This window comes from Salvia splendens, chromosome 4 (assembly GCF_004379255.2).
Source record: "Salvia splendens isolate huo1 chromosome 4, SspV2, whole genome shotgun sequence".
In the NCBI taxonomy this organism is placed as follows: Eukaryota; Viridiplantae; Streptophyta; class Magnoliopsida; order Lamiales; family Lamiaceae; genus Salvia; species Salvia splendens.
This window is the reverse complement of record NC_056035.1, coordinates 15,075,147-15,100,524: the sequence shown is the minus strand read 5'-3', so window position 1 is coordinate 15,100,524 and position 25,378 is coordinate 15,075,147. Positions and strand designations below refer to the sequence as shown.

Below are 25,378 nucleotides of genomic sequence, written 5' to 3'. Positions count from 1 at the left end.
TTATTAATTTATAAATTAGTAATTAACAATAAAATTGTAGAGAAATTTTAAATTATAAAATTTATTCAATTAAAATTAAGTAAATATAATGATAATAATAATAATAATAATCTTATTTATTATAATATTATTATTATATATTATGATGTATAATCCATATTCAAACTATCCATCGTAATAATAAATAAAATAATATAATTATTATCATTTGTAATTAATAATTTATTAAATAATATGTATTATTATTTTTTATAAATAAAAAATGATAAGTATATTTTTAGTTTAGTGTTTAAATCAAATACTCCCTCCGTCCCACACTACTTGCACTTATTTCCTTTCTGGGCATCCCAAGTTATTTGCACTCTTTCCATTTTTAGTAACAATTTATACCTACAGCCGTAATTGTTGACTTTGTCTATCACTCATTCCTTAATCTTCGTGCCCAAAAGGAAAGTTGTGAATAGTGCGGGACGGAGGGAGTATATACTTTCAAATCTTGATATTTTCCAAACACGGGAAAGTAAAGTTATTAGAAATCATATTCCCGGGATTCATTTTCCCATGAATCATTTTCCTTGCCAACTTTACTTTCCCGCCAACCAAACATGGCCGAATTCGTGTATTTTATTTCATAGTATGATGTAATTTAATTGACAAACTCTACGTGTATTTTCTTATTATATAGTATGATGTAATTTATTTATTAAGACCGTGGTTTAAGTGGTTTACAGAACAATTACGACACACGAAAACAATATCAAATAGATGGACAAATTAAATTGTTCTCACAAGTAATTCTTAATTACATTAACAAATCCCTCCTTTACTTCTATCTCCTCTTTATTTCAGCTTTCTACATTCTCCTTTTTCTCCAATAAGAGATAATATTGTTATAAGGTGGTTCAATTTCACTCCATGTCATATTCCGCTTTTCTAATCGAATAAATGTTAGTAGGAGTATGTTTTATGATAAAAAAATGGAAAAATTATTTTTTATTGTAACTGATAGAAAATACTACATATGAGAAATTTAAATGTTGAATTTTTTATCACTCCCTTTTTCATGATAAATTTACAATAAAGTTTATAGCAAAAAAAGGGATTCGATTTAGGTTGAAAGCGTCACATGATTTCGTCATTGATTACTAATATGCTTTGGAATTTTATTTTACGTGTTGGGTTGGTTTCGGGCATAATTAATGGATTACGACTTTCATATAGACAAGACAATGGATTACTAAAAGATCACTTTGATAATTGATAATACCTCTTTTATTTTCTGCTTGAAGATGATCGATCCCTCAAGTCGGACATGGCAGCCGGCTGAAGCTAACATGAATGTTGATAGATGATGGTATCTTATAGAGATCATTTTTAATTGGTATCATAAATTTTTTCTATTTTTTTCTCAACTTTGGACTTTGCATATAATATCACAAATTGTCGTTGAATTTTTTCCACCATCTACAAAATTCGACTATATTAAAATGAGATGGATAATCATATATTAAAAGAGAAATAATCTCTCTGTCTTTGGAAATTTGTCACATTTCATTTATGCTCTCGTTTTAGAAAAATAATAGTAATAAATTGCTAAAGTAGAGGGAGGAGGATAAAGTAAAATACTTAGATAATAACGAAGATGAGAGTCTTCTCTACGTTATTATTTATTACTCCCTCCGTCCCCAAAGAATATGCATTTTTGGTTCGGCACGAGTTTTAATGTAAAATTGGTAAAGTAAGAGAGACATAGTAATTAAGTATTGTTAATGAAGAATGAGTCTCACCTCATTAGAGATAAAAGAGTTTTTAAAATTAGAAAGTGCATATTCTTGTGGGACGGACTAAAAAAGAAGAGTGTATATTTTCGAGAGAATATCATTTTTGTAAAACAAATGCAGAAAATGAAATTTGATAAATTTTCAGTAACGGATAGAGTAATAAAAAGATTCAGAAAACAAAACAGAAAATATAGAGATTGGAGAATGGAGAGAGCATATGCTCCATGAATATTCAAAATCCCATTGTTTCTTTGACTCTTTTTACGGTGAAAGCCTTTTCTTTGCTTCGCCTATTTTTCACCTAAAGCTGTTGCGCTTGAAAATTCCATATGCATAAACTCATACCATAAATTTTAATAAGAGCATCTCCAAGTAGGGGTGGGTCGATACAATATATCGTATTGAAAATTTTGTATCGTTATCATATCAAAAATATCGACATGAAAGAATTTCATATTGTTACCGTATCGAAAGTTTCAGTATACCGGATTTCGGTATACTGAAATTTCGGTATGGATAATATCTATATCATTACCGTATCGAAATTTCGGTATATCGTACCAAACTTCGGTATACCGTTTTGAACTTCGGTATAAATATTTTTTGAATATATAAATAAATTAAATTTAAACTTTTAATCTTTAAAAAATAAATTATATTATTATTATAATTAGTTTAAACAGTATGTATCGATAATTCAATACTTATTGATTTTCGATATATTTCGGTATACCGATAATATCGATATATATCAAATATTCAATATAAAACGGTATACCGCAGTATAAGAAAATTCATATCTTTATCATATTGAAAATTTACGATACGGTATTGTATCGTACCAAAAATTTTGGTATACCAAAAATTCGATATTTTTCGGTACAATACGATCAATATACAGTTTTTTCGGTATATTTATCCAGCCTTATCTCCAACGGGAGAGGTAAATGGAGAGATAAACTAATATAACTACTATATTTATTTATTTATATGAAAAATCATTCTCTAAGAGCATCTCCAAGGGGGAAAGGTATATTGAAAATGTATATTTCTCATTTACCTTCTTAAAAATGTTACTATACCTTCTTAAAAAGTAATGGACTCCAAGGAAAGAAGATAAATTAAAAAGGTAAACAAAATAACTAACTTTTTACCTCTTCTATCAAGAAGAAGTAAAGACACATTCTCAGACTGAAAGAAGGTATAATACCTCCTCAAATACCCTTTCCATTTAAGCATGAAATTTTATAAAGAAGAGGTAAATATGGTAGTTATTTCTCTTTACCTCTCCATTTACCCTCTCCTTTGGAGATGCTCTAAGGGGAGATGTATTTGAGAAGACATTATACATTTTCTCATTTTGAAGAGCTATCCTTACCTCTGCATCAATTGAGAGGTAAAATCTTATAACTAACATATTTGTCTTCTTTTCATGAAAAACCATTCTCCAAGGAGAAAGGTATTTGATAAGGTATTATACTTTATGTTTTTTAATACATTTTATACTATTATTTTATTTTTAAAAAATAATTTACCTTTCTATATAATTTTCTTTTTGAAATATGTTATTTTTTAGAAGGACATATTTCACCTTTTTTTAGAAGGTAAATAAATAATATAATATACCTTCTTCCCTTCTCTAGCATGAAATTTAGGGTTTACAGTACCTCGAAAAAACAACTCAAATTATGAAAGTTGAACACGATCACCGTCGTGGAAAGGGACAATATGGAAACTCAACTTAGTAGGATCATTTCAAATAAGCATGTACAGAAAAAAAAACAGTTAGTTGAACCTTCGTTGAGAATACGAGGTTGAGTGAAGAAGTAATGCACTTGTTGTGTTGAGAAACCATCTGTGTTTGTGTTTGATAAATATCCTTGAGGATTCATGCATGCAAAATGTTACTACTATTCTTCATGAATTATTCATGGCAGAGACATCAATTAGCAAAAACTCCAATCGCAGCAGTCCTTGGGGAAAAAGAAGATGGAATTTTCCTCCAATTAGTCGTCGCTTTCCCCATTTTCACAAAACAGTCAACGACGATGAATCCAAAGTTTCCTGATTTGATTTACAGTTGGAATTAATTGCAATCGTGAGCTTGTCCCTTGGATAAGCCGACCTCTGACTGCGACTCTTTGGACTGTACCTGCGTGCTACAGTCAGTCATGATCAACTTTATTTAGCAATGCTTCGTATCTTTCAAACCGTTCCACCAACTGTTTGTGGAATTGTCTCTTTGACACTGTTTCTCTCGCACAGATGGAAGATCATAGGCTTGAATCATCTCTCACTAAGGTAATACACTTGCCAATATGTATATTGTGATATCAGATTGGACAAATTGATGAAAAACTTCAAGAAAGAGGCATATCAAACCATAGTTTGCATTTGTATTAGTATATGAATATCCTTGTAAGGTATCACTTGGCAATATTTCGAGATTTCTATTTTGGGGGAAAATAAACTGAAGGCTTTGTTTTCTTCTATCATTTTTGCCCCAGCAACTGATGCCATCTCAAAGGAACGAGTGGAGGGGTCCATATCGCCTTCTCTTTTGTTCGAGTAAGGGTGATAAAGCTGGTGTGATGGAGGAGCTCGCGAAAGGTGTAAGTGCCAATCTGGCTGACTATGACAGGAGAACAGCTCTTCATTTGGCATCGTGTGAAGGTTGCACAGAAATAGTTGTTCTCCTTCTTGAGAAAGGAGCTGACATAAACTCCTTGGATCGCTGGGGTCGAACTGTGAGTGCAAACCTCACATTCCTGCAGTAAAGTTTCATCTCCAGTAAATTGCTTTATGCTAGTATAATGATGCAATACTTTCTCTTATGTTATCAATCCCATCTTTATATTAAATCATTGTTTTATTTGTTTTCAAAAACTTCAACTGTAAAAGATTATAGGAATACTAAACGAATCACGTATTGGAATACCTTGCAGCCACTCTCTGATGCTCGTAGATCTGGCCATCCTGATATTTGCAAAATTCTCGAGGCCAATGGGGGAAATGATCCGGTATATTTCTTCAGTAACTCCTTGCCAGGATTTGGTGCTAATAATAAAATGAAAATTGACCTTTACCTGATTGCACTACTGATATTTTCCAGCAGCTCTTTGTCAACATAGTGAGCTATGATTTTAATAGCCCTTCCAGAGTCATGGGATGAAAGTCTACTTTGTCATTGTTGTTAATCAACTCTGCTAAAATTTGCACAGAAAATTAACTGTTTCACTCTGGTTCAACTTGCTTGTTACAGAATTTGGTCGATTCTCAAAGTCCATGTTTGGAAATTGATTCAGCTGAGGTCGACTGGGATGGAAAGACTCTCATTGGTGAAGTAATTTCTCTTACCTGAGAGCCGATTCAACCTCCTGTGGATCCATTCAAATTTATCATATGTTTATTGTATTTTTTTGTCCCCTTTCTCCACCCAAAAGTTACGATTGAAGTTTTCACCACATACTTGGCTATCTAGTTTCCTTTTAAAATGACCTGTTAAGTGTTGTGTGTGCTCTCAATTAACGCCAGGGCGCTTATGGTGAAGTTTACTTAGTCAAGTGGCGTGGTACAGAAGTTGCTGCAAAAACAATCCGCTCTTCCATTGCTTCAAATAAAACAGTGAAGTGAGTTCTTGTGATATTTGTCCAAATTTTTTGGATCAAAATGTGTAATATAATAGAGATGTTTCTTTAAGTATGAAGTGGACTGTGGACGGTGTTGAATGTTATGATTCACTCATAAATATGAGATGTGGGCAACTTTTATTTATCCTTGATAATATCTTTTAATTTTGTCTGTTCTTTGCTCCAGGGACAACTTTCTTAAGGAATTCACGTTGTGGGCAAAACTGCGTCACCCTAACATAGTGCAGTTTCTTGGTGTTCTGAAGCAACCTGAAGGCCGCCTAGTGTTCCTCACCGAGTACCTACGAAATGTAAGTCCTTCTCAGTACTTGAGATAGTTCTTGGACGTGTGTTCCCTATTGCTTACGTAAGTGGAAATTTTAGGGAAGTCTATACGATATACTTAGAAGGAAAGGAAAACTCGACTCACTAACTGCAGTTGCATATGCTTTGGATATAGCAAGGTACACGTTACCGACCCACACTATATCGCAAAATTATACTAGTACATATTGGCCATGTCCACTTAGGGTTGGGTTGATTTCCGTTTCTTGTATTTTTTTCAGAGGTATGAATTATCTGCATCAACATAAGCCACACGCCATAATCCACCGAGATTTAACACCAAGGTACAACTAGATTCAGTTTGGCTTTCGCCATGGCTCTCCTTCAACTGGCAGCAGACATGATTTTCGAGTTACATCACTTCTTGCAGAAACGTTTTGCAGAATGAGGCGGGGCGCCTTAAAGTCACAGATTTTGGATTGAGCAAAATTGCACACGGAAGAGATTTTGGCTACAAAATGACTGGCGGAACTGGATCATGTACCATCTTTTTACTTGAGCAAAAAGATTAGTAGATTCAATCAATTTGCAAAAAATTGTTATAAAATGCTTGTGATATTTTATCAGACCGCTACATGGCTCCAGAAGTATTCCGCAGGGAGGCGTATGGTAAAAGTGTCGACGTGTTCTCCTATGCTCTAATCGTCCATGAGGTAATTTGACTTCATATCATAATACTATAACTAAATTTTCATTGCATTTCTCAACCTAGAACCAAAAACTTCATCAACCCGATAACATTTGTCTCTAGATGTTCCAAGGAGGACCATCAAACAGGGAAGAAGAACCTGAAAAATTGGCAGATAAACGCGCATATGAAGATGAACGCCCATATCTACCTTCCGTCGTCTATCCTGAGCCAATTAAAGGGTGAGTTGATTCATAAACACAGAATAAAATTATTAGAGTCCAAAGCCTGAAACGGGAAACTGTAAGTGAACCCTATTAGAAAATCTTGCTCATAACCGCAGGCTTCTACAAGATTGTTGGCACAAGAATCCAGAGCAACGACCCACTTTTGAAGAAATCATCATGCAGCTGGAGATCATCCAAGAGGACATGCAACAGAAGGCCATAGGTAACTGCTGTAGCTGTGGTGTCTTGTAAAAGGGAGGCCTCTGCAATGTGCATATTTTATGCTGTGTTATTTCAGAAACACCATTTCTCCTTGTGTTGAATTTGTTCTTAAGACTGGGATATACAATGCCTTCACCCTCTGTAATTATTCATATATATACACTTAAAAAGTTGATAGAGTGGAGGAAAACCATAAGTGTTATAGAAGATCTTTTTAGTGGCTAAGTGCACTCTGTGACTATTCTGTTTCCTTGTGACAAGCTGAAAACTGTGGCAGACTTCATTTAGCTTGCTTGTCTTCCTTGTAACTTTGATGTCACAGTTGCATGGAATCTACAATTTATTTATATATATTTAATACTCCTCCATCTCACTTAATATGAAGCATTTTTTTTTGGCAAAAGATTTTATGTAATGATATTTTGTGAGTTAAGTAGAGACCGAAAAGAAAATGGGTGACTTTAAGTGGGACGACCCGAAAAGAAAAGTTTTTCATTTTGTGGAACGCATAGATGTATTAATATAAACCTGTTTGAGGATATCATACAGTCTGGGTGGTGTAGTCGGTTATCACGCTAGTCTCACACACTAGAGGTCCCCGGTTCGAACCCGGGCTCAGACATTTTTCAAAATATATTTTAATTTTTTACCCTAGCATATGCACAAAAATGAATATCCATTTTTCCTAAACACAAATTAACATTTTTCCAACTTGACTAGACACTTCGTGTGCTGAAAAGGCTTAAATATACAGTAGCTTATTATCATTGATTAGTTTATTTGACATACAATCACATTTAAAAGTTTTTAATTGAAAAGAGGAACCTTTTATTTGTGAAATACTAGCTAGTACTACTAAGATTTTGTACAACTGTAACACCAATTTTTACATCCGAGGGTCGAATTTGTGATTAAGTACATTTTAGAGGGTCAATGTGAGAATTTAGTAAGTTTGGGCAAAATTCCCAATTTTATCTCGGTTGGGACGTCAACTGAGTGAGAGAAACAGGGAGCTTCAATGGAGGAAGCCAAACCCGTGCCTCAGAGCAGAAAGAGGCATCTTCAACATGAGATTCAGGATTCTCCCTACTACAAGATGCGAGGACTTCTCAAAGACCTTCGCCCCCATTTCATTGAGGTGCTGTTTTTCCTGCGATTTTCTCTTTTATTTTTACGTCAGTTGACAGAATTCTGTTGCGATTCTTGTTTTACCCGTCCTCTAGCTTTCCTGCGCCTTCGGGAAATTAGCATAATAGCTTCACTAATTAGTTCCTGCGTAGCTCGATTTGTTGCTTACAGTAAATTCTCAGTCTTGAATTTTGTTTTGGCTTTTATTTTCCTAGCATTATGCCTGATAATTAATTGACTATTAAATGTATTTTCTGCGAAATTTCAGAAAGGGCGTTTTAGTTGAATTGAAGTTCTCAATTTTCATGCAAAGTAAAAACTGTGTCTTTGAAGAGTTGGAGCTTTATCTTCTTAAATGAGTAGACAAGAGATATTACATTAAGCAAAGGGATCACTGAAGAACACTACCAGAATGTAGGAACTCCATTTTATTTTCATTTTCCTTTTCCAGATAAATACATACAATAGTGTTTTTTGTCTGCAATGCCTTGACATACAATAGTGTTTTTTGTCTGCAATGCCATTTTCTCTGGTCAATATTACCGCAGTAGTTCCAACTTCCAAGTGATATGGTCACTGCTTGTTATATGAGAAAAAAAGCCGAAGTCAAAGTTCTGATGAGCATAACTTAATAAACAATTTGTTGGCTATGGTTTGCAGCGTTTTAAGCTATTTAACTCCATTGGAGTGATATCTCCAAATATTCTTGTAGAATGTGAGTTAATTAAGTGCATTGTCTGATAATTTTGTGATGCTTGCAATCTTGCAGGTGCTCAAGACTCCTGACTTTCGAAATTGCAAAGCAGCTGATGATATCCGTCAAGGTATGGTTTGTCTTCCACAGATTATCTCTATGGTTCTCTTTTTCGGTGGGTGGACTGTTTGACAACACTTATCATCTTGATTGGCTTTTATTTAACCAAGTTGACCCCTTCCAATTTTTGCATCATTGCATTGATTTATAATTTATTCAACTTGCACATGAACGAGTTTTTTTTCCCTTCCGGACCACGAGTTTACTTCCTACTAGTCATTTTTAAAGTTCTGTTATCTTAATACTCCTTGTTAAGCGTATTTCTGTAATATCACAAAATTCATTTTTCTAGCATAACTTCTGCCTATATATGCTTTATTCCAGTCTAGTGCAACTATAATGAATCTACCTGTACAGTGTACACACTGGTTTTATTTTCATCGTTAAGCTTGCCCAAAACATGCTACATTGCTAAAGAGACCACATCTATCTTTGTATTCATGCAATGACAAAAAATGCCGATTTTATGCTGTTCTACAGCAGATCTCATGATCATCTAAAATATGCTCTTTAGGGATGAAGCTTCTGATGGAACTATACCAAGAAATGACAGAAAACTCCGTTCAGCTGAAAAAATGTAGCAACGGCGATGTTGGTGATGCCAAGAAAGCAGAGGAGCATCAACAAGATGCTGACAATCCTTTGGTGGATGATGTTACGTCTGTCCGACCTCCAGATAGTCAGGTACAAGGAACGTACATTGTTGGGGGTTCTGCTTTTGGGTGGAACTTCATAACATACAATAGCAGCAAAGCAGTCTACTACGGTCTAACAAAGGAGGCTTTTCGAGTTCTAAATCCCCTAGTCTAACTGAATGAGGAACCTCCTTGTCTGTTGGAACAAAATGGATTTGGATGTAGATGTGGAACATGCTTAAAGTATAGGATGATGTACCAGTTTGTCAGACGCACTATTTTGAAGGTCTGCTATACATTGAGAATGTAGAGAGCGTGAGAGAATTGTTGGACCAAATTTGTGTTGATGTATTTTGCGTTATTATATGCATTTCTTGTGGCAGTTGTACTTCATGGGTTAATTAGTGGTAATACTTGAAAAATACTCCCCATTTTTCTTATAAGTATGAGTTTTTTTAGCTCTATTTATAAAAGCGTGAGTTTTGAATACTCCCTCCGTTTCGCCATGGTTGAGTCATTTTACCATTTCGGGAAGTTTCTTCATAGTTGAGTCGTTTCCAAAAAAAGGAAATAATTAGCAGATTTAATGGTGATGTATGCATATTTATTAACAACCCTAATTACACTTAATTAGTGTAATTAAATGAAGAAAACCAAGCGCCCTTTTGTTTGGCTCATTATCCGCTTCTGTCTTCTCTCTCTACACAACAACTCTCCCTTCTCTCTTCCCCAATTCTGAAACCCTAGATCTAGATCCGCCGCCCTCATCCCCTCTCATTTTGCCGACCCCACAATGGATCGCCGGCGCCGGCCACAAGCGGAAGACGCGAGTCGTCGAGCTAGGCGATTCCGGCCACAAGCGGAAGACGCGAGTCGTCGAGCTAGGCGATTCCGGCGATTCAGAAATGATAATCTCAGGTTCAAGTTCATCTTCACTCTCTTTAACACTTTCGTTTCATTTGATTATTTATCTTCCGACGACAACGGAATCTGATTCCAGCAGTGTATATTTGGATTTCCGATTTAACTTCAGATCAATAAAAATCTCAATTTCAGTTCGTCTTCTCGATCTTCTAACAATTTTGTTTTAATCTGTTTATTTAATTTCTATTCCGATTTAACTTAAAAACCCCAAGCTCATTTCATATGCTCTCTCTCTCTCAACGGAGTCTGCTTTTGATAATTGTGGTATTATCTCTTTGTTCTGTTTCAGCAAAAAACAAATACTCCAAATAAAGGGTATGAATAACCAAATAAAATTGCCAAAAAATGAAAAAGTAGGGATAAAATTTTCATTTCCTTTTTGAAGAAGGAAAATGAGTTTTTATTTAAATAATTAACGTTGTAGGTCTATCTCTCTCTTTTTTGTTATCTACAGAATTTAAAGTTGGATTTGGATAATTAACAAATGAAAAAATAATTTATAAAAAGAATTTTTTTTTTCAAGTTCAAATCAAAATTTGTCATTCAAATTTTAAAAGTCCACCTACTTCATCTACTTTATTACCTATTCACTTAATTCACTAAACATCTCTTTCTTAGACTCCGTGCCCAAAAGTTCCGCCTCAACTATAACGAAACGGAGGGAGTACCATTTAAGTGGAAAGACTAAGCTACCTAAGCTTTTAAGTTAAATGGGAAATGACTCTTTTGGTTTGTCATCAACTGATCACTTGTTAGCATCTGATCACATTTTGTTGATCATACAATTACAAGGATTTCAACAACCTTTTTATCTTACAAATGAGACAGAATGAGTTAAAGCCAAATAGAGAAGGTTGAGTTTTAACAACAGCTCGACAGGAATCGAAGTTTGCCTATTTACAGGTGTTCTTTTTAGGTTTTGGTTTTCCTTCACCGACAACGACAAAGTTATGGAGTGTTCTTTTTAGTGTGATTTTTCAAGAAAGTTTAGGATACTTTTTCAAGAATGTTTGTGATATCCTTATGTGTACATTTAACCAAGTTGGTTGAAGTCTTTAACTTTAAATTCAATTTAGTTGAAGTTGATTGAGTTTTTTAATTTTATCGTCGAAATTAAACGCAGTGCTTTTGTTAGATGATTTTTTCCGATAAATTTGTAATATTGTAAAGAATATTGAATATAATTGAAAAAAGTTATTTTCCTTATCACGCGAAAGGAGAAATTTTCTTTTCTACCGAAATGGTGTAGAATAATACAGAATACTCACATTTTAATGAATGGAAATGGTATTACTAGGTTTACTATTGAAAGATACAAAAATATGGATCTATTACTAGAATATAAATCACAAAATTTAAATTAGATCTACATCAACCGCTCAGCTATACTTTGTTTTTCTATCATAAATTCCATATAAAGCGTAAACTAGTTTCGAGTGATTGAATTTATACATATATTAAAATTGTACAACAAATAAGCAAACAAATAAATTTTTTTTGTGTAGCTCGTTTGGATTATTCCTTTTATAAGCAAACAAATAAATTTTACATAAGAAAGATACTTCTTATAATTACTGATAATATTTACGCAAATAAGTTTCGTTCGAACTTATTGAAGAACAAAAATACTCAAATATAATCGTGTTATGTTTCCCACAGCAGCCGAGCCAAGCCGTACATATTCTAATTAATTAATATGAAAATAACTGAATATTATGAATTTTATTAAAACTAAAAAACTACATAATATTAACATTCGATTAATACTACAGAATAGCAGAACACAAAATAGGTGATTTGTAAACTAATAATAATCGTACTCCATAATATACATAAAAACGAAAAATCAAAACTAAAAGACAAAAATTTGGAAGTAGGAGGGAAAAAATTATGCTTAAATACTACAACAAAAAACTATAGATTGAAAATGAAGCTGACGAGCAAATTGAAGAGCTCATAAAAACATAAGCCGAGTTTTACAACATAGATCAAGCCTCCAAAGAAGATGGGGCATGAAAGTGTAACAAGCAAGTCAGAAAATCTATGTAGAAAACCCGATCAGAAGCGTCGCATGTCTCTGGGTGGCTTGAAGTGCAGGGGATGAGTTTCTGGGGTTGCCGTCTCATCTTCTTTCCACATTTTGATTGTTTTGTCTGCCTCGCAGGTGATAAGCCTCGACCCAGTCAGATCGTACATGATGGAATAGATACCAGCTTCGCTCTCCAGCGACCCTGAAATAATATCCGGGTTAGGTTTGACGCTTCTCAAGCAGATTTAATAGATAAATAAATATGTTTATAAATGCATACCAGGTTGAACAATTGTTTGTGCTTGTTGAAAATTGTGACCACTTGTCCAGTCCCAGAACCATAGACTTCCATTATCCCCTAAGATGAATCAAATGGAAGGAAAGGGTAAGAAGTAAAAAATCGATTAATTGTAGAAACCGGGAAAGGTGGAATGAGCTGTGCACAAAAAGAAAACCCTTTGAGAAGGGGAGAAGACATATTTTCATGTTTGCTGCAACTCACCAGCTGTGGCCAGTACACCTTCCTCGTTGACTGCTGCGGCATTAATAATGGTTTTCTGTTGGGAGCTGCATGAGGAAAACATGTAATCAGGTAATCAACTATGAGTTTGGAATACATTACATTCATGTGAATCGTGATGCCACATGATCTTATACTTTGGAGGGGGAGAGATTTCTATTGAAGAGAATTATCATCTATACGCAACCATATATACTCCAAGCACGAAATGACTTGGATGGTATTAGTCTGGATACATCAAATCATTCATTCTCTTAGATCACTTAAGTATATTCGATCTAATAAGCACCTTGTATCGGAATTGAGAAATTATATGGCTCGGATCTTTAGTATTCTCTTATATAGTATATTTGTGACTACTATTTAGAAAGAATTCCATCCCCCCCTTTTTATTAAAAAACTTACAGCATGTTGTGCATGAATTCTCCTCTTGGAAGTCTAAACTTCTTGATATTCTCAGCGGACGCAGATACAAAAGCATCCCTGGAAAAGGAAATGCGAACTTAGGCCAAATGGGAAAAAGGTACTACAACTTCCATATATAAATGCTTACTCTGTAGGATGTGGAGCCATAGCTCGTACAGATTTCTTGTGGTGTGTCAGGGTTGACATTGTTTTACCTGAGATGGCAAGGACCTTGACTTTAGAAAAGAGAAATGAAATAATTATAGTACTATCAAATAACACATGCACTTTAAAAAACAATACCAGTTCTAAGATCCCACAACTTTATTGTTGAATCATGGGAACCTGTAATGACTTGTGGATCCTGCAAGAACCAAGTCATGCCATGAGTTATAACTGAAAGAGTAATTTCTAGCTTACAGCAGATACTTTTGATAGTAATGCACTTGCCGTAGGTCTCGTGAATACTGAACAAACAGTATTATCATGCCCAGGAAGTGTACGAATTTGCGCTTTGCTGCGAATATCCCATACCTAAAACCATCACAGATACTAGATTACTACGTAGTCAGTGAAACGAGGTACCATGAGAGTGTAAAATGTAATACATACCCGACACACAGAATCTCGACCTCCCGTAAGCAAAATGTCAATGGTAGGATGAAGCGCCAAGCAATAAACACCACTAAGGTGACCGTGATAAGAACGAATAACCTAAAAATAAAAAGTAAGCAACATTACAATTAGCCAATAGATGTAGTGATGTACTCAGCTGAAGAAGCTGTTAAGATTGCACGGGCTACCTTATTTTGCTCTAGGTCCCAACATTTTACTAATTTATCATCACCGGCAGAAAACATATATGTATGCTTGTTGCTGACAGCCAAACCTGCGAGAAAATTTTGTTCTTATATTCATATCACCAACTGATTAAAAAATTGAATAACACAAAATGAAAAACTAAACTACCTCGTACTTGGTCAATGTGACCAGTAAGTGTTAGTTTCAATCGGCCACTTGCTAGGTCCCATATCTTGCCACAACAGAAGGAAGAAAATTTAATGAACGGAAAGAATACAGCAGAAAGGAATTGAGGACATGACTTGCACACATACCAATAAAAAAAGAAAAGAAAAAGAAACACTTGAATATGGGAACAAAATGTGTTGAATTTTCTGAATGATGACATATTAGCTTATGACAAATATAACCAAGTACAAATAATAAGACGGGCAAAAGGCATTCACAAATCATATGAACCTGAAGTATTAGCATGCAAAAGGTCACTTTCCTTCGAAGTGAGATAGTATCCACGTATCTGTATGACTTAACTGAATATAGAGGTATTATTGTTCATGTTACTCGACTATATAATGGCATCAGTTGTCCATGGATGTGGGGCCAGATTCATTCAAAATATTCCTAACTCTCAAGTACCAAATGATATGAAAAAGAACTTAAATACTCCCTCCGCCCCACATTACTTGAGGCATTTCTTTTCGGCACGAGATTTAAGAAAGTTGTGTTTAGTGAGTTAAATAAAGTAAAATAAAGTAGATGAGTGAAAAAAGTAAGAGAGGGAGGAGAGAATAAAGTATAAGAAAGAATAAAGTAGGTGTGATTAGATGTTTTGTTTTTAGCCGAAAAGAGAAATGACTCAAGTAACTCGGGACAACCCAAAATGGAATACGACTCAAGTAACGTGGGACGGAGGGAGTATCTCTCTTACTATTTGTGTTGGGCTCTGTATTATTTTAGCAATATCTTATCCAATTACAACTTCAAGAGCGGAAAAACACGGAACTGTTCGCACCAAGTCTTTAGAGTGTAACCAGGTCCTTAAATATTCACATCACTCAACTTAATATATATCATCTCCATTCAGTTTAAAATTTCTCAGGGGGCGGAGGTGAACAGTTTTAAAGAAAAACAAGATATGTAAATCTAACCTTAATTGTCCGATCAGCAGATCCTGTGCAAAACCAAGTGTTACTTGGGTCAATGGCAACAGACCGTACCCATCCCAAATGGCCACTGATTACCTAGAGAGATCAAAGCTTGTTTAAGACATGTTGAAAGATCAAAAGGAATCGCAACCAGTGTATCAGTGAGACATGGAAGTAGAATCTCACTCTGTAATTCTTCCAGGGTGCATGCCAAACAGGACGAGGCCATCTGCTTGGAATCCTTTCCATGATGGCAGAAGTTGACATGTTCCTGTTCATCCAACAGAACAAAATATTAATCGCAGGGATGATGGTGCCTTCTGCCTTCCCAAATGTGACAAATGTAATGCTTAATGCTTCTTCATTTGAACTAATGACAGATTATAGCATTCATTATTCAGCTCAAGCAAAGTCCTTGTAGCTAGCTAGTGATACCTTCCAAAGTGTACAATTTGAATGTTGAGACATTATCCCGTGACCATTAAGCATGTGTGTTCAATACTTCATATATAATAAATCTGTATATTTAACATTATAGAAAAAAATAAAAAAAAATACAAATAGAAGACCTTTCAGATGAGATATGGGATGAAACAATAGCTGAGCTCCTTCCTTGACCACCAACATCCGCTCTGCACCAAACATTCACAATTGCAATAGCCGTATGTTACAGAAAGATGCAGTGAGTGTACATTTTTAATATGGTGCTTTGAGAAATACACCATAATTTTTTTAAAAAAATCCTAGATCTCTGCACTAGTAACTAGTAAGTGATGAAGGTATATAGTGGTGTAGAAAAAAGTAATATTCAGTAGGAAAAGAAGTCCTAAAAGTTACATACGAGCCCCTAGGCTGCCCTGTTGAACTAGACACCAGATCCTTCGGTGACCCTCCCGTCTGGGTATCATTTGATTGTTGAGGACCTGCAGAAATGTTGACAGGTCAATACCAGGTATAAACCAAAACAAAGATGGGACATGGGAAGAAGTAATGGAAGCGTTAAAGTGAAAAATGCCCGTGTAACTGCTGCAGGTCTTAACAGATAAAATCTGACATGTTGCTAACCCTTCGGCTTATCTATATCAAGTAGAAAGATAGTGATGGTAATTGTGTTTCGTTGAAATATCCTATTCAATAATTTTGTGTAATTGTTATAGATAGATGAAAATAAAAGATGCCCATCAACAAACTAAAAGCTATAAGGTTTGAAAATTGGCAAAGGTTGCAATACCTGGAAGAGCAAGGGCATTGGAGGGAGTAGGTGCTTGCTGTGCTTGAATCTTTGCAGCATTAGCAGCATGTTCAGACGACGAGGTCTTCACTCTTACATACTCGGAATTCAGCTACAGCACAGAACACTATAAAAATGAGAATCGAAACTCTCTAAAGTGACCAGTATAGTTGTACTTATGCAACGGCGGGAGGGAGATAGCTTTAGACGTTTCTAAAAATAATGTTCAGCAGTCTCTACAGGGGCATAATTCGTATAGCCACATTACAGTTGAGCCACTAAACGGAGCTCATCCAATTCTTGACATCTATGCCATGACAAACAAGTTCCCAACAAAAGGCACTTCTTTTCCTTTCAAATTAATATTTAGCATCAAGATAGGGCTTGATCACCCGAATAGACCCATTTTAAGCGAAATCCAAGTAGTTGGTAATGGAGGAGAGTGGTTTGTGGGGTTGTAAAGCCAGGAACACTTCGCCTATACTCTCAAAGAAAATGCACAACACCCAACTTTTCGAAAGACACATTTGATACACATCTAAACATGGATTATTCAGCACTCACCTTATGACTTATTCGAATCTTGGCGCTGCACACAGAGAAAAGAAAAATTAGTTATTTATTCAAATTAGGGATACATTACCGAATTATCAAATGGAACTCCAAAAAAAAAAATTATTCAAACGGCAATAATCGATGAAGTGTAATTAGAGGTTCCCACAAACCTTTCGGCATCGGGTGGCGGAATTTGACCGTGGGTAGGAGAGAATAGATCGAGGGAACGCTTTAGGGATTTGAAGCTTAGCTTCTTGAGCGACTGCGGCTCTATGGGCAGCTCGGTTTCCATCACTTCTCCCGCCGCTCGGCTCTGGGAGTCAGAGCTGACTGTAAAGTCTGATCAACGGCGGCTACTTGGTGACTAATCGGTAAACCAATGCGTCGGCGCCACGACGGAGCACGACGGTGGATGGGAGTAAGGGTTTCGGGGCACTGCAACGGAGTTGGGGTTTAATTTATACATATTGTTTGGCGTATGTATTTATTTTTTTATTTGGGCTCATAAATTTGGTTGGAAGGAACATAACGGATTTCATAGAATTTAACTATTTTTTCTTGTACAATTATTTATTTATTTTTAAAATTTTTTCTTATATAGGAGTATTAAAAAATTATTTATTTGTTTTTTTATTTTTTTCTTATATAGGAGTATTAAAAAATTAAAAAAAATTATAAGTAGATAAGAGGATCTACAACCATTTACATTAAACTCAAACTCATTTTAGTGTAGATGTCACGTCAAAACTATTTATACTAAACTCAAAATAAAAAAATATTTTTATGTCTCCTTTACTCACAAAATTTGAAAAACTTTTAGGTTTTGGTTTAGTGTAAACTTAAAGATATGTATTTTTTTCTTAAAAACTAAAAATGAAATTGGTTTTTGAGTACCATTAAAGCTAATTACCTATTCCATTTTATGTTTTAGTATACCATTGGAGATGATCTAATTGATAATATCAATAAATCTTTCATTTTCCAATAATTTTTAGCTACATGGCAACTAAATTAATCGTAAAACATATTAGAAAAATTATTTTAACTAAATCAAGATAAATTAATTAAATTGTGAACTATGTTAAATAAAGATCCAAACAAATTAATACTATAAAAGTATATAAATCTCTTAAATTAAAGTGCATTAGTATAAGATAGAGAAAAAAATTATAAAAAAACCTAATAGAAATAAAATAAAAATATATTGATACAAGGATCTAACGATTTTTTTTTTGTAAAATGACCTAATGAAGTAAAATGTATTAGTATAGGACCTTGAGATGTGGTTTGTCTAAAAATTTGAAATTTAATTTGACGATATTCATTTTTTTTATATTAAACATAAGACATAGTAAGATTTACTACTCCATATAAATTCTTATATAAATAGATTAAATTTTTTTTTCTTTCGTCTTATAAAAAAACTCCATATATATTTATAGCAATATTTTCTCATATTTTATAGTTTTATCTTATTTTTGTTAATTAAATCTCGTACCATTCATGAATAACCTATTTATATGTGAAAGTATTTTATTTTAGTTTGATGATTGAAATTAGAGATCGTTTGGAATTTGATGGGTCATAATTAGTACCATGATTTTCAGAACTTTGGAGGCTTCAGAAAAATATAAAGAACTTTGATGGCTTAAGAAAAAAAAAAAGTTCTAAATTGAGAAATTGAAGTCCTAGGATTTGTAATCGTATCCAACTGGGCGCCCTGATTGGAGTCAGATCACGGAGATACTGTCGAAGGAGAACGATTTAGGTCGGAGAAAAAGGCTGCATGATTTCGATCTTAAAAGCAATGCCTTTATATTACGTTTAACTAGTTTTCTTGTTGATTTAGTCATTCCGCTAAAATCAATTCTCTTTGTTGATTATCAATTTCTCACGTTGCTTTCGATCGATGCTGGAAACAGGAGAAAAAGAAGCGAAGGAAAAGAGGGAAAAGAAGCTAAAAGCCAAGAAAAATAAGATGAAAGTATGAATTTTTCTTCAATACAAAGCTCACTTCTTTTCTTCGATTATTGTCAATTTCTCTTTTCTGTCGAGTTGAATATGTGACTATTTGATTATGTGCATATTACTATTTCAGCTAGGTTATACTGTTTTCCATGGTTTAGCATGTTAGATTAGCCATATATCTTCTGAGTTTGGAGATTATTTCCTGAAGAAATTGATTTGTGCGGTGCTCAGGTTGATGGTAGCAGCAGTAAGAAGAAGGGAGGGAGTGGATTTCAAGTAGGAAAGAAAAAGTTGAAAACGAGGATGACACCATTGGCCAAAGCTAAAGCTGCCCAGGCGATGGAGGTCGACGAGTAAGGTTACTGTGGGAATTGAATTAAATGCAGCAGAAAATAGGAAATTTGTCGAATCTCATAGATTGTAGCTTAGTAACTTGGAATGTATGCACACTTCCTTCATATATCATTGATGCCTTTTGTGTTCTTTAATTTTGGATTGTCCCACTTATGTGGGAAGTGGGAACTTTGTGTAGATATTCTTGGTTGTCCCATCCATAGTTGAGGGAACTCTACAAAAAGGATTATGACCTGTAGTTGACTGTGAGAATCTGGTTGAAAGTGTAGGAATAGTGTGACCTTATGGTTATGCCTTACGGCAGTTCCTTGTGGTCAAGACAATCCCATCTCACATGCTTGACTTTGTTGTTCTATTACTGTTGCATGTTGGTGTGTCCGATTGTAATGAACCATCAGTCTATGGAATTGAGTTTGCACTACGTTGATCCCTTCTCTCAACTATATTCTCAATCCCTGCCCCCTCACTTTTCCTTGTATAGGACTAAATTGAGTCTCTCTTGAAGTATCATGGGTGAGAGCAATAGATTGGAGGTTGTGCTTGTGCGATGGGGTTCTGATAACCTAACCTTAGCTGACGGTTTCTCTTCCCAGGGTAGCTTATATTAGGACTATATTTCTTTTCTTACCAATATAGATGATGCTTAGGTCTAGCTGTAATCCCTCTGAAGCAGAATCTATGCTGCCTTGTTATCACCATTTCTGATGGTTAACATGTTTATGGTTGAATGCCACTCGTTCAATCTTAGCATGGAAGAAGCCTAAGATATGTAATTGTCGAGCCGTCTTCGTCGTTGGACTGGGTAGTTTTTAAGGGAACTTCATCCCATCATAGAGGATAGAGCACTTTTAAAATCCTAATTTTCCTCTACTTTGTGGGTGCCTAACGAGTGAGATGTTGTAAATAAAGTGGGTCCGGTTTCATCAAGCATTTATTCATTTCGATTTTCTGCACTTGTTTTGCGTTAAAAGTGTTAGGATCGTCGACTGCAACATTAGTTTGATATTGTCCGCTTTGGGTCAAGCCCGCACGGATTTGTTTTTGGGTCACTCCCAAAAGGCCTCAAACTAATTGGGGTTGGACAGGAATTATATACACCTTCCAACTTCCCTCACTCATCCGATGTGGGATGAGTTTGTACCCCAACAAACCTCCCCTCAAACCGAGACCACATCGGGAACGCAGTCGACACGAACATGGGTCGTTCCAGCCCTGGCCCCTGGGTCATCCTGGCCCGACTCTAACTCTGAGTCCTTCAGGGCCCGACCCTAACCGGGGCTCATCCAGGCACAACCCATAGCCACCTGGGCTCTGATACCACTTGTTAGGATCGTCTACTGCAACATTAGTTTGATATTGTCCGCTTTGGGTCAAGCCCGCACGGATTTGTTTTTGGGTCACTCCCAAAAGGCCTCAAACTAATTGGGGTTGGACAGGAATTATATACACCTTCCAACTTCCCTCACTCATCCGATGTGGGATGGGTTTGTACCCCAACAAAAAGGTGGTGTTGTTTCGTGCTGGTAGAATTTGTGTGAGAGACAAGATGACACTTCCATTTATGGGAAGGAATTATTGCTACTCTCCTGCAAATGCTTCACATATGCCCATTTTAGTACAATAATTCGTGAATCTAACTGAACAAGTAGGGACTCCAGTGCAATAATTCATTAATTATTCTTGCAATTTCTCTAAACAAGTGTGGGGGAGTGGAGAGAGCGTTATCATATCCGGTTAGATGGGACCGGACCTGATCTGGCCTGCTCGAACCCAGGTCCCCGAGGAGGTCGTTTCAAACGTCTCACCTGTCATCTTCTATTTTCCCAATATGTGAGGTTGAGAATGCGTTGAACACAAAGCAAATCAGGCAAACTATTGATTTTAATTTTATTAATTGATTTTTTTTTTAGATTTTTACTCATTAAGCCTATTTTAATGTATATTTTTTTTGTGCAGGTCCGACTTTGAAAAAAGTGACGAATTAAACCGTTGTTAAAATTGAATTTTTTGTGTTTAAATTATAAAATGTCTAAAAAATTGTAGTATATGCATTTTCGGGTAAGATTTGCTCTGCATTTCTTTATTACTCTCTTTTAAAAAAGTACTATAGGGTATTTAGTTCGGTTTTTTTTTGCGAAAACTTTAGAAGAAAATTGAAGCATTGGATGCATATATGTAATTACTTTACAGTTGACGCATTTTTGTTAAAATAATAAAATGTTAGGACAAAAATGAATATTTACACTTTTTCAACCCTGAATTGATCATTATATTCTAAAATCATAACTTTGATTGAACTATATCATATTATTATCTCTTATAAACTTAAATGTGATTATAAAAATCGCGAATTTTTTCCTTGTAGTCAATTATTTAAGATTTCGGCTTCGGAGAGTTATTAGAATTTGGCTAAATTTTGTGGACTGAGAGAAAATTCCCCTTATTTTGATATCATTTTCCTTTGAAAGACTCTCATTATGAGAAATTGCTAAGGGGATTAATTCGCTCTACTTTCTAGTTTTCGCAGATGACGACGAAATGGAAGTAATAAATTATTAAACGTCAATGATTTTAATCGTGCTGCAAAATTAGGCTGAAATTTCCGAATAAAAATATCTCTATCTTGAAATGGAAGACGATTAAAGTCTACGGCCCACGCAAGCGAGTGGGCTTAAAGGTGTTAGTGATTGAATTGAAGTGTGACAATCACATTCTCATTGGCATGACGATATTAAGATGAGAATTATGGACCAAGCACTCTCTTTTGTCTTGTTTTCTCATCTCTCTCTCTTCTCCAATCTTCTTTCCAACCATCTTCGCAATCTCAACTATGTTTCATTTTTTATTACACCAATACAAAGATGAAGTATACTAACTAGTATGATGTATAATAAAAAAACATACACAATTTATTTTTGAAGGGAAAACACTATCACTTAGAAGATTTCGGATATAAAGTGGAAAGGAGTAGAAAAGCTATAGAAAGTCGGCGCGAACTGTTATATATGTATCGATATAATTATTACCATATGGAAATTATTACAAAAGATTTGATTCGTGAAATAGGTTTCACATAGATATTAACAAAAAATAAATAGGTATATCTGGCATGGTATTCATATATGTATTGCGGCAAAATATCTATTGGCGTTCTCAACCGGCATTTAGTCAGAAAAAAAAGCAGTGCATATCTTAAGATAAGAACCCTTTCAAAGTTATGGTGAGCTTTCTTACTTTCACTGTTTATCTCTGCCAACCCTTTTTCCATTTTCTTCCTTTTGCATTCATTCCTCAAGTTTCAATCTTTCCAAACCATTGTGCATGTTTAGTATGTTTGCAAAGCAATGACGTTTTTGTCTGCAAAAGGGGTTCTGTTTCTTGAAGTTTTGCTTAAAGATAGTTAGTGAATTGATAAGAATATGAGGATGTACTGTTTTCAGTTTTAGCTTGTATGAGCCTTCAACTATAAGCATATTTCACTGTCTGTTTTTGGTTTGCTAGGATGTGAATTTTCTTGATTTTTCCCCCTTCATTTTCTTGATTCAAGACCTTGTAGTAATGTCTTCCTCATATGAATGAAGCTTTTTTCATTTTCTCTGTTCATTTATTATGCCTGGGTTATTTCTTGAATTTTTTAAGTCCTTTATGTAAGTAGATTTTTTCGATGTTTTACACGTTTGTTTGTTAACTTGTCTGCCCTTTTCATCTTCTTTGTCTATCTCTCATTATTACCAATGGTTTTAATTGATGTGTTTGTGATTATATTTTGAGATTCTGTGTCTTGATTAAGTGTTACTGTAAATTGGAAGGAGTTGGAGTTCAGTTTCTATATTTGATATGATTCTTAAAACTTTATATGTTTGGTGTTGTTTTAGTTGTATCAAGAGTAGAAGCCCCAAAGTAAATGCATGGATCAAAGGGATTCTATGACATTAGCAGGCTCGGGTTTGTATTACATGCAGGCTGAGTCTGTCACGGGGCTGCAGAGCTCACCTAGCATGAGCCCAATGTCCAATGCTGCTGTGCACTTCCAATCCAACACCGGTGGCAGCATGAATGTTTCGTCTTTACCTTTAGATACTTCATCAGCAATGTCTGCTCATGGAGTTAGCGTAGGCCCACATGCTATGCAGCAACAAGGTGAACCCGTACGCAGGGAACGTGGAAGGCCACGCAAGTATGGCCATGATGGTGCAGTTTCGCTAGGACTGTCACCGTCTATTTCTAATCCTACGTCGATGGCAAGAGCAACTCAAAAGTTGAGAGGGAGACCACCGGGGGTTGGATGTAAGCAACAGCTCTCGCCTCTAGGTAGGTTTTTCACTTCCTTTTTTAGAGTATTGCACTGGATTACTTATTACTTTACTTTCAACAATATAGCTAATTAATTTCAATCTTACAAACTATTGGGTTTTTTTGTCATGAATGAATCTGTCCCTTGTATTTGTTGCACTATGCACTTGCTTGTATGGTTTTTATATAACTTCTTTTGGACTCCACATATTTCTGACACTTGGGTATCGAATCACCTGAGGTCGCTACTAGCTTGAGCTCGATGCCTTCTAGTTAGTGCTTGTTAAGTCTGTTTGGCTAGATTTTATTCTTGATGAATGTAATGCTGTCGTTTGACAAACCCTCTAGATAGCATATCGACCTTTTAAGTGTTTCTCTATTTTACCATACCAATTTGGTTCACAAGATTTAAATGGAATATTTACTATTTGGCTGATTTTTCGAAGAACTAATTACCTTTTCAGGTGGATCTGCTTTCAGTGGAGCTGGAACAATGACTCCACATATCATCAACGTTGCCGTTGGAGAAGTAAGTATCATTCTTTGGAATTTATGTCAAGAAATTTTGCACCTGTCTTTATCATCCAGCCATGACACTCCAACTGCAACTAGGGGTTATATATGGAATTTTTTTTAATCTTTACTGGTTAGCATGATGTCTTTGCCTTTTAAACTTGAACAAAATGGTGATTCATAGCTATTCTGTTGCAGGATATCAAAAGAAAGGTATTATCTCTTTTACAGGGACGAAGAGGCATAGTTATCTTGTCGGGCGTTGGTTCCATCTCTGCGGCAAATATCAAGATTTCAAATTCTAGTGGAAGTGTTACGTACGAGGTGAGGTGTTAACTGAGCCGTAGGAAATTATATGGGGGAAGAATGTCTGATATCTTCATTAAAGGCTTGATAATACATATAGATTTGCCATTCTTTCTGTAGCTTGTATTCGAGGAATAGGTTCTTTATCTGAAAGAAACCGTGCTTTTCATCCATCTGTAGGGGCATTTTGATATGGTAAATCTATCAGGCTCTTACATCAACGACGTTGATGGTCCTCACGGTCCGACTGGTGGTCTTAATGTCACGTTTGCTGGTCCTGATGGCCGTCTCATAGGCGGCCCAGTCGAGGGACTCCTCATTGCTGGCAGCCCTGTTCAGGTGCCCTTAAAATGATCTCTCGTGTTGAATTCAAACAACAAACAGTTGATAAGTTGTTGAAGATATGCTATCTTTTCCCCCCTTTTTTGTTCATTTTCCATTTTGTTTAATTGGTGATGAACTGATCCAGGTGATTGCTGGAAGCATGGTTGCTTTCACTTCTAAGCCCAAAAACAAGGTGCCCGAAGATCTGGAACCTTCTGGAGACCCTCATCGTAGCACACTTGGAAACTCGGTAAATCCAGCCAACATTAGTCAGAGTCTCAACCAGATGCACGCATGGGCGAATTCAAGATGATGGATGTATATGAAACTGTTGTGTTGACATTAACTGAAGCCGGAATGAAAAGAGCAGTTTGGCTCAATGCATTTGTTTTTCTTACATGACATAGGCTGTCCTAAAATGTACATCCCTCCATTAAAAGATTTTCCTTGTACCTGCTGTATGAACAACAATAGTTGTAATTCATCTTGAGAGTACAGCTCAAGAAACATTTTATCTGTTACACGAGATCCTCTAGCCTCTATATCAATCACATTTATAACAGAAATATGTGAGGATCAGAGTCAGACCAAGTGACATTAA

The 25,378-nt window shown here is 35.4% G+C and overlaps 4 protein-coding genes, 1 long non-coding RNA gene and 1 other non-coding gene across 7 annotated transcripts; 5 read left to right on the top strand and 1 right to left on the bottom strand.

The window, feature by feature from the left end:
• Positions 1 to 3,482: 3,482 nt before the first annotated feature.
• On the top strand, positions 3,483 to 7,235 carry LOC121799642 (integrin-linked protein kinase 1-like). Of its 2 annotated transcripts, none has more exons than XM_042199066.1 (12): positions 3,483 to 4,082; positions 4,289 to 4,528; positions 4,727 to 4,801; positions 5,044 to 5,124; positions 5,316 to 5,410; positions 5,598 to 5,721; positions 5,795 to 5,874; positions 5,977 to 6,039; positions 6,126 to 6,235; positions 6,323 to 6,408; positions 6,507 to 6,625; positions 6,727 to 7,235. In XM_042199066.1, the coding sequence occupies exons 1-12, from the start codon at positions 4,047 to 4,049 to the stop codon at positions 6,860 to 6,862; spliced, it is 1,245 nt and encodes a 414-aa protein (XP_042055000.1). In that variant the 5' UTR covers positions 3,483 to 4,046; the 3' UTR covers positions 6,863 to 7,235. The 2 variants fall into 2 exon arrangements, with proteins under 2 accessions (XP_042055000.1, XP_042055001.1); XM_042199067.1 differs by having other exon boundaries at positions 6,705 to 6,758.
• A 145-nt stretch (positions 7,236 to 7,380) lies between these two features.
• TRNAV-CAC lies at positions 7,381 to 7,454 on the top strand. The gene has a single exon. It is a non-coding gene; the product is annotated as a tRNA-Val (tRNA).
• Positions 7,455 to 7,815: 361 nt separating this feature from the next.
• LOC121797945 lies at positions 7,816 to 9,873 on the top strand. Its single transcript, XM_042196730.1, has 3 exons — positions 7,816 to 7,970; positions 8,730 to 8,784; positions 9,289 to 9,873. The coding sequence occupies exons 1-3, from the start codon at positions 7,851 to 7,853 to the stop codon at positions 9,582 to 9,584; spliced, it is 471 nt and encodes a 156-aa protein (XP_042052664.1). The 5' UTR covers positions 7,816 to 7,850; the 3' UTR covers positions 9,585 to 9,873.
• Positions 9,874 to 12,107: 2,234 nt separating this feature from the next.
• Positions 12,108 to 17,476, bottom strand: LOC121801178 (protein pleiotropic regulatory locus 1-like). The gene is made up of 17 exons (XM_042200624.1): positions 17,190 to 17,476; positions 17,029 to 17,053; positions 16,465 to 16,576; positions 16,075 to 16,156; positions 15,803 to 15,865; positions 15,420 to 15,504; positions 15,237 to 15,329; positions 14,257 to 14,320; positions 14,091 to 14,176; positions 13,900 to 14,001; positions 13,738 to 13,821; positions 13,591 to 13,651; positions 13,436 to 13,502; positions 13,288 to 13,365; positions 12,865 to 12,929; positions 12,643 to 12,720; positions 12,108 to 12,564 (listed from the first exon to the last, which is right to left on the bottom strand). Exons 1-17 carry the CDS (start codon positions 17,309 to 17,311, stop codon positions 12,392 to 12,394), a joined length of 1,440 nt encoding a protein of 479 aa, XP_042056558.1. The 5' UTR covers positions 17,312 to 17,476; the 3' UTR covers positions 12,108 to 12,391.
• Positions 17,477 to 18,597: 1,121 nt separating this feature from the next.
• Positions 18,598 to 19,603, top strand: LOC121800434. The gene is made up of 3 exons (XR_006050501.1): positions 18,598 to 18,787; positions 18,942 to 19,003; positions 19,219 to 19,603. It is a non-coding gene; the product is annotated as an uncharacterized LOC121800434 (long non-coding RNA).
• A 2,777-nt stretch (positions 19,604 to 22,380) lies between these two features.
• Positions 22,381 to 25,298, top strand: LOC121799145 (AT-hook motif nuclear-localized protein 11-like). Its single transcript, XM_042198487.1, has 6 exons — positions 22,381 to 22,561; positions 23,217 to 23,652; positions 24,099 to 24,163; positions 24,346 to 24,471; positions 24,634 to 24,792; positions 24,923 to 25,298. Exons 2-6 carry the CDS (start codon positions 23,250 to 23,252, stop codon positions 25,088 to 25,090), a joined length of 921 nt encoding a protein of 306 aa, XP_042054421.1. The 5' UTR covers positions 22,381 to 22,561; positions 23,217 to 23,249; the 3' UTR covers positions 25,091 to 25,298.
• Positions 25,299 to 25,378: the final 80 nt, after the last annotated feature.

Coding starts and splice junctions, on each gene's coding strand:
- LOC121799145 (XM_042198487.1), top strand. CDS start 23,250: ATGGATCAAAGGGATTCTATGACATTAGCAGGCTCGGGTTTGTATTAC. Junction 23,653..24,098: donor GCAACAGCTCTCGCCTCTAG/GTAGGTTTTTCA, acceptor TTACCTTTTCAG/GTGGATCTGCTTTCAGTGGA. Junction 24,793..24,922: donor TTGCTGGCAGCCCTGTTCAG/GTGCCCTTAAAA, acceptor GAACTGATCCAG/GTGATTGCTGGAAGCATGGT.
- LOC121797945 (XM_042196730.1), top strand. CDS start 7,851: ATGGAGGAAGCCAAACCCGTGCCTCAGAGCAGAAAGAGGCATCTTCAA. Junction 7,971..8,729: donor TTCGCCCCCATTTCATTGAG/GTGCTGTTTTTC, acceptor GCAATCTTGCAG/GTGCTCAAGACTCCTGACTT. Junction 8,785..9,288: donor AGCTGATGATATCCGTCAAG/GTATGGTTTGTC, acceptor TATGCTCTTTAG/GGATGAAGCTTCTGATGGAA.
- LOC121799642 (XM_042199066.1), top strand. CDS start 4,047: ATGGAAGATCATAGGCTTGAATCATCTCTCACTAAG. Junction 5,411..5,597: donor GCTTCAAATAAAACAGTGAA/GTGAGTTCTTGT, acceptor TCTTTGCTCCAG/GGACAACTTTCTTAAGGAAT. Junction 5,875..5,976: donor TATGCTTTGGATATAGCAAG/GTACACGTTACC, acceptor TATTTTTTTCAG/AGGTATGAATTATCTGCATC.
- LOC121801178 (XM_042200624.1), bottom strand. CDS start 17,311: ATGGAAACCGAGCTGCCCATAGAGCCGCAGTCGCTCAAGAAGCTAAGC. Junction 15,330..15,419: donor CACCCTGGAAGAATTACAGA/GTGAGATTCTAC, acceptor TGATCTCTCTAG/GTAATCAGTGGCCATTTGGG. Junction 12,565..12,642: donor ACAAACAATTGTTCAACCTG/GTATGCATTTAT, acceptor ATATTATTTCAG/GGTCGCTGGAGAGCGAAGCT.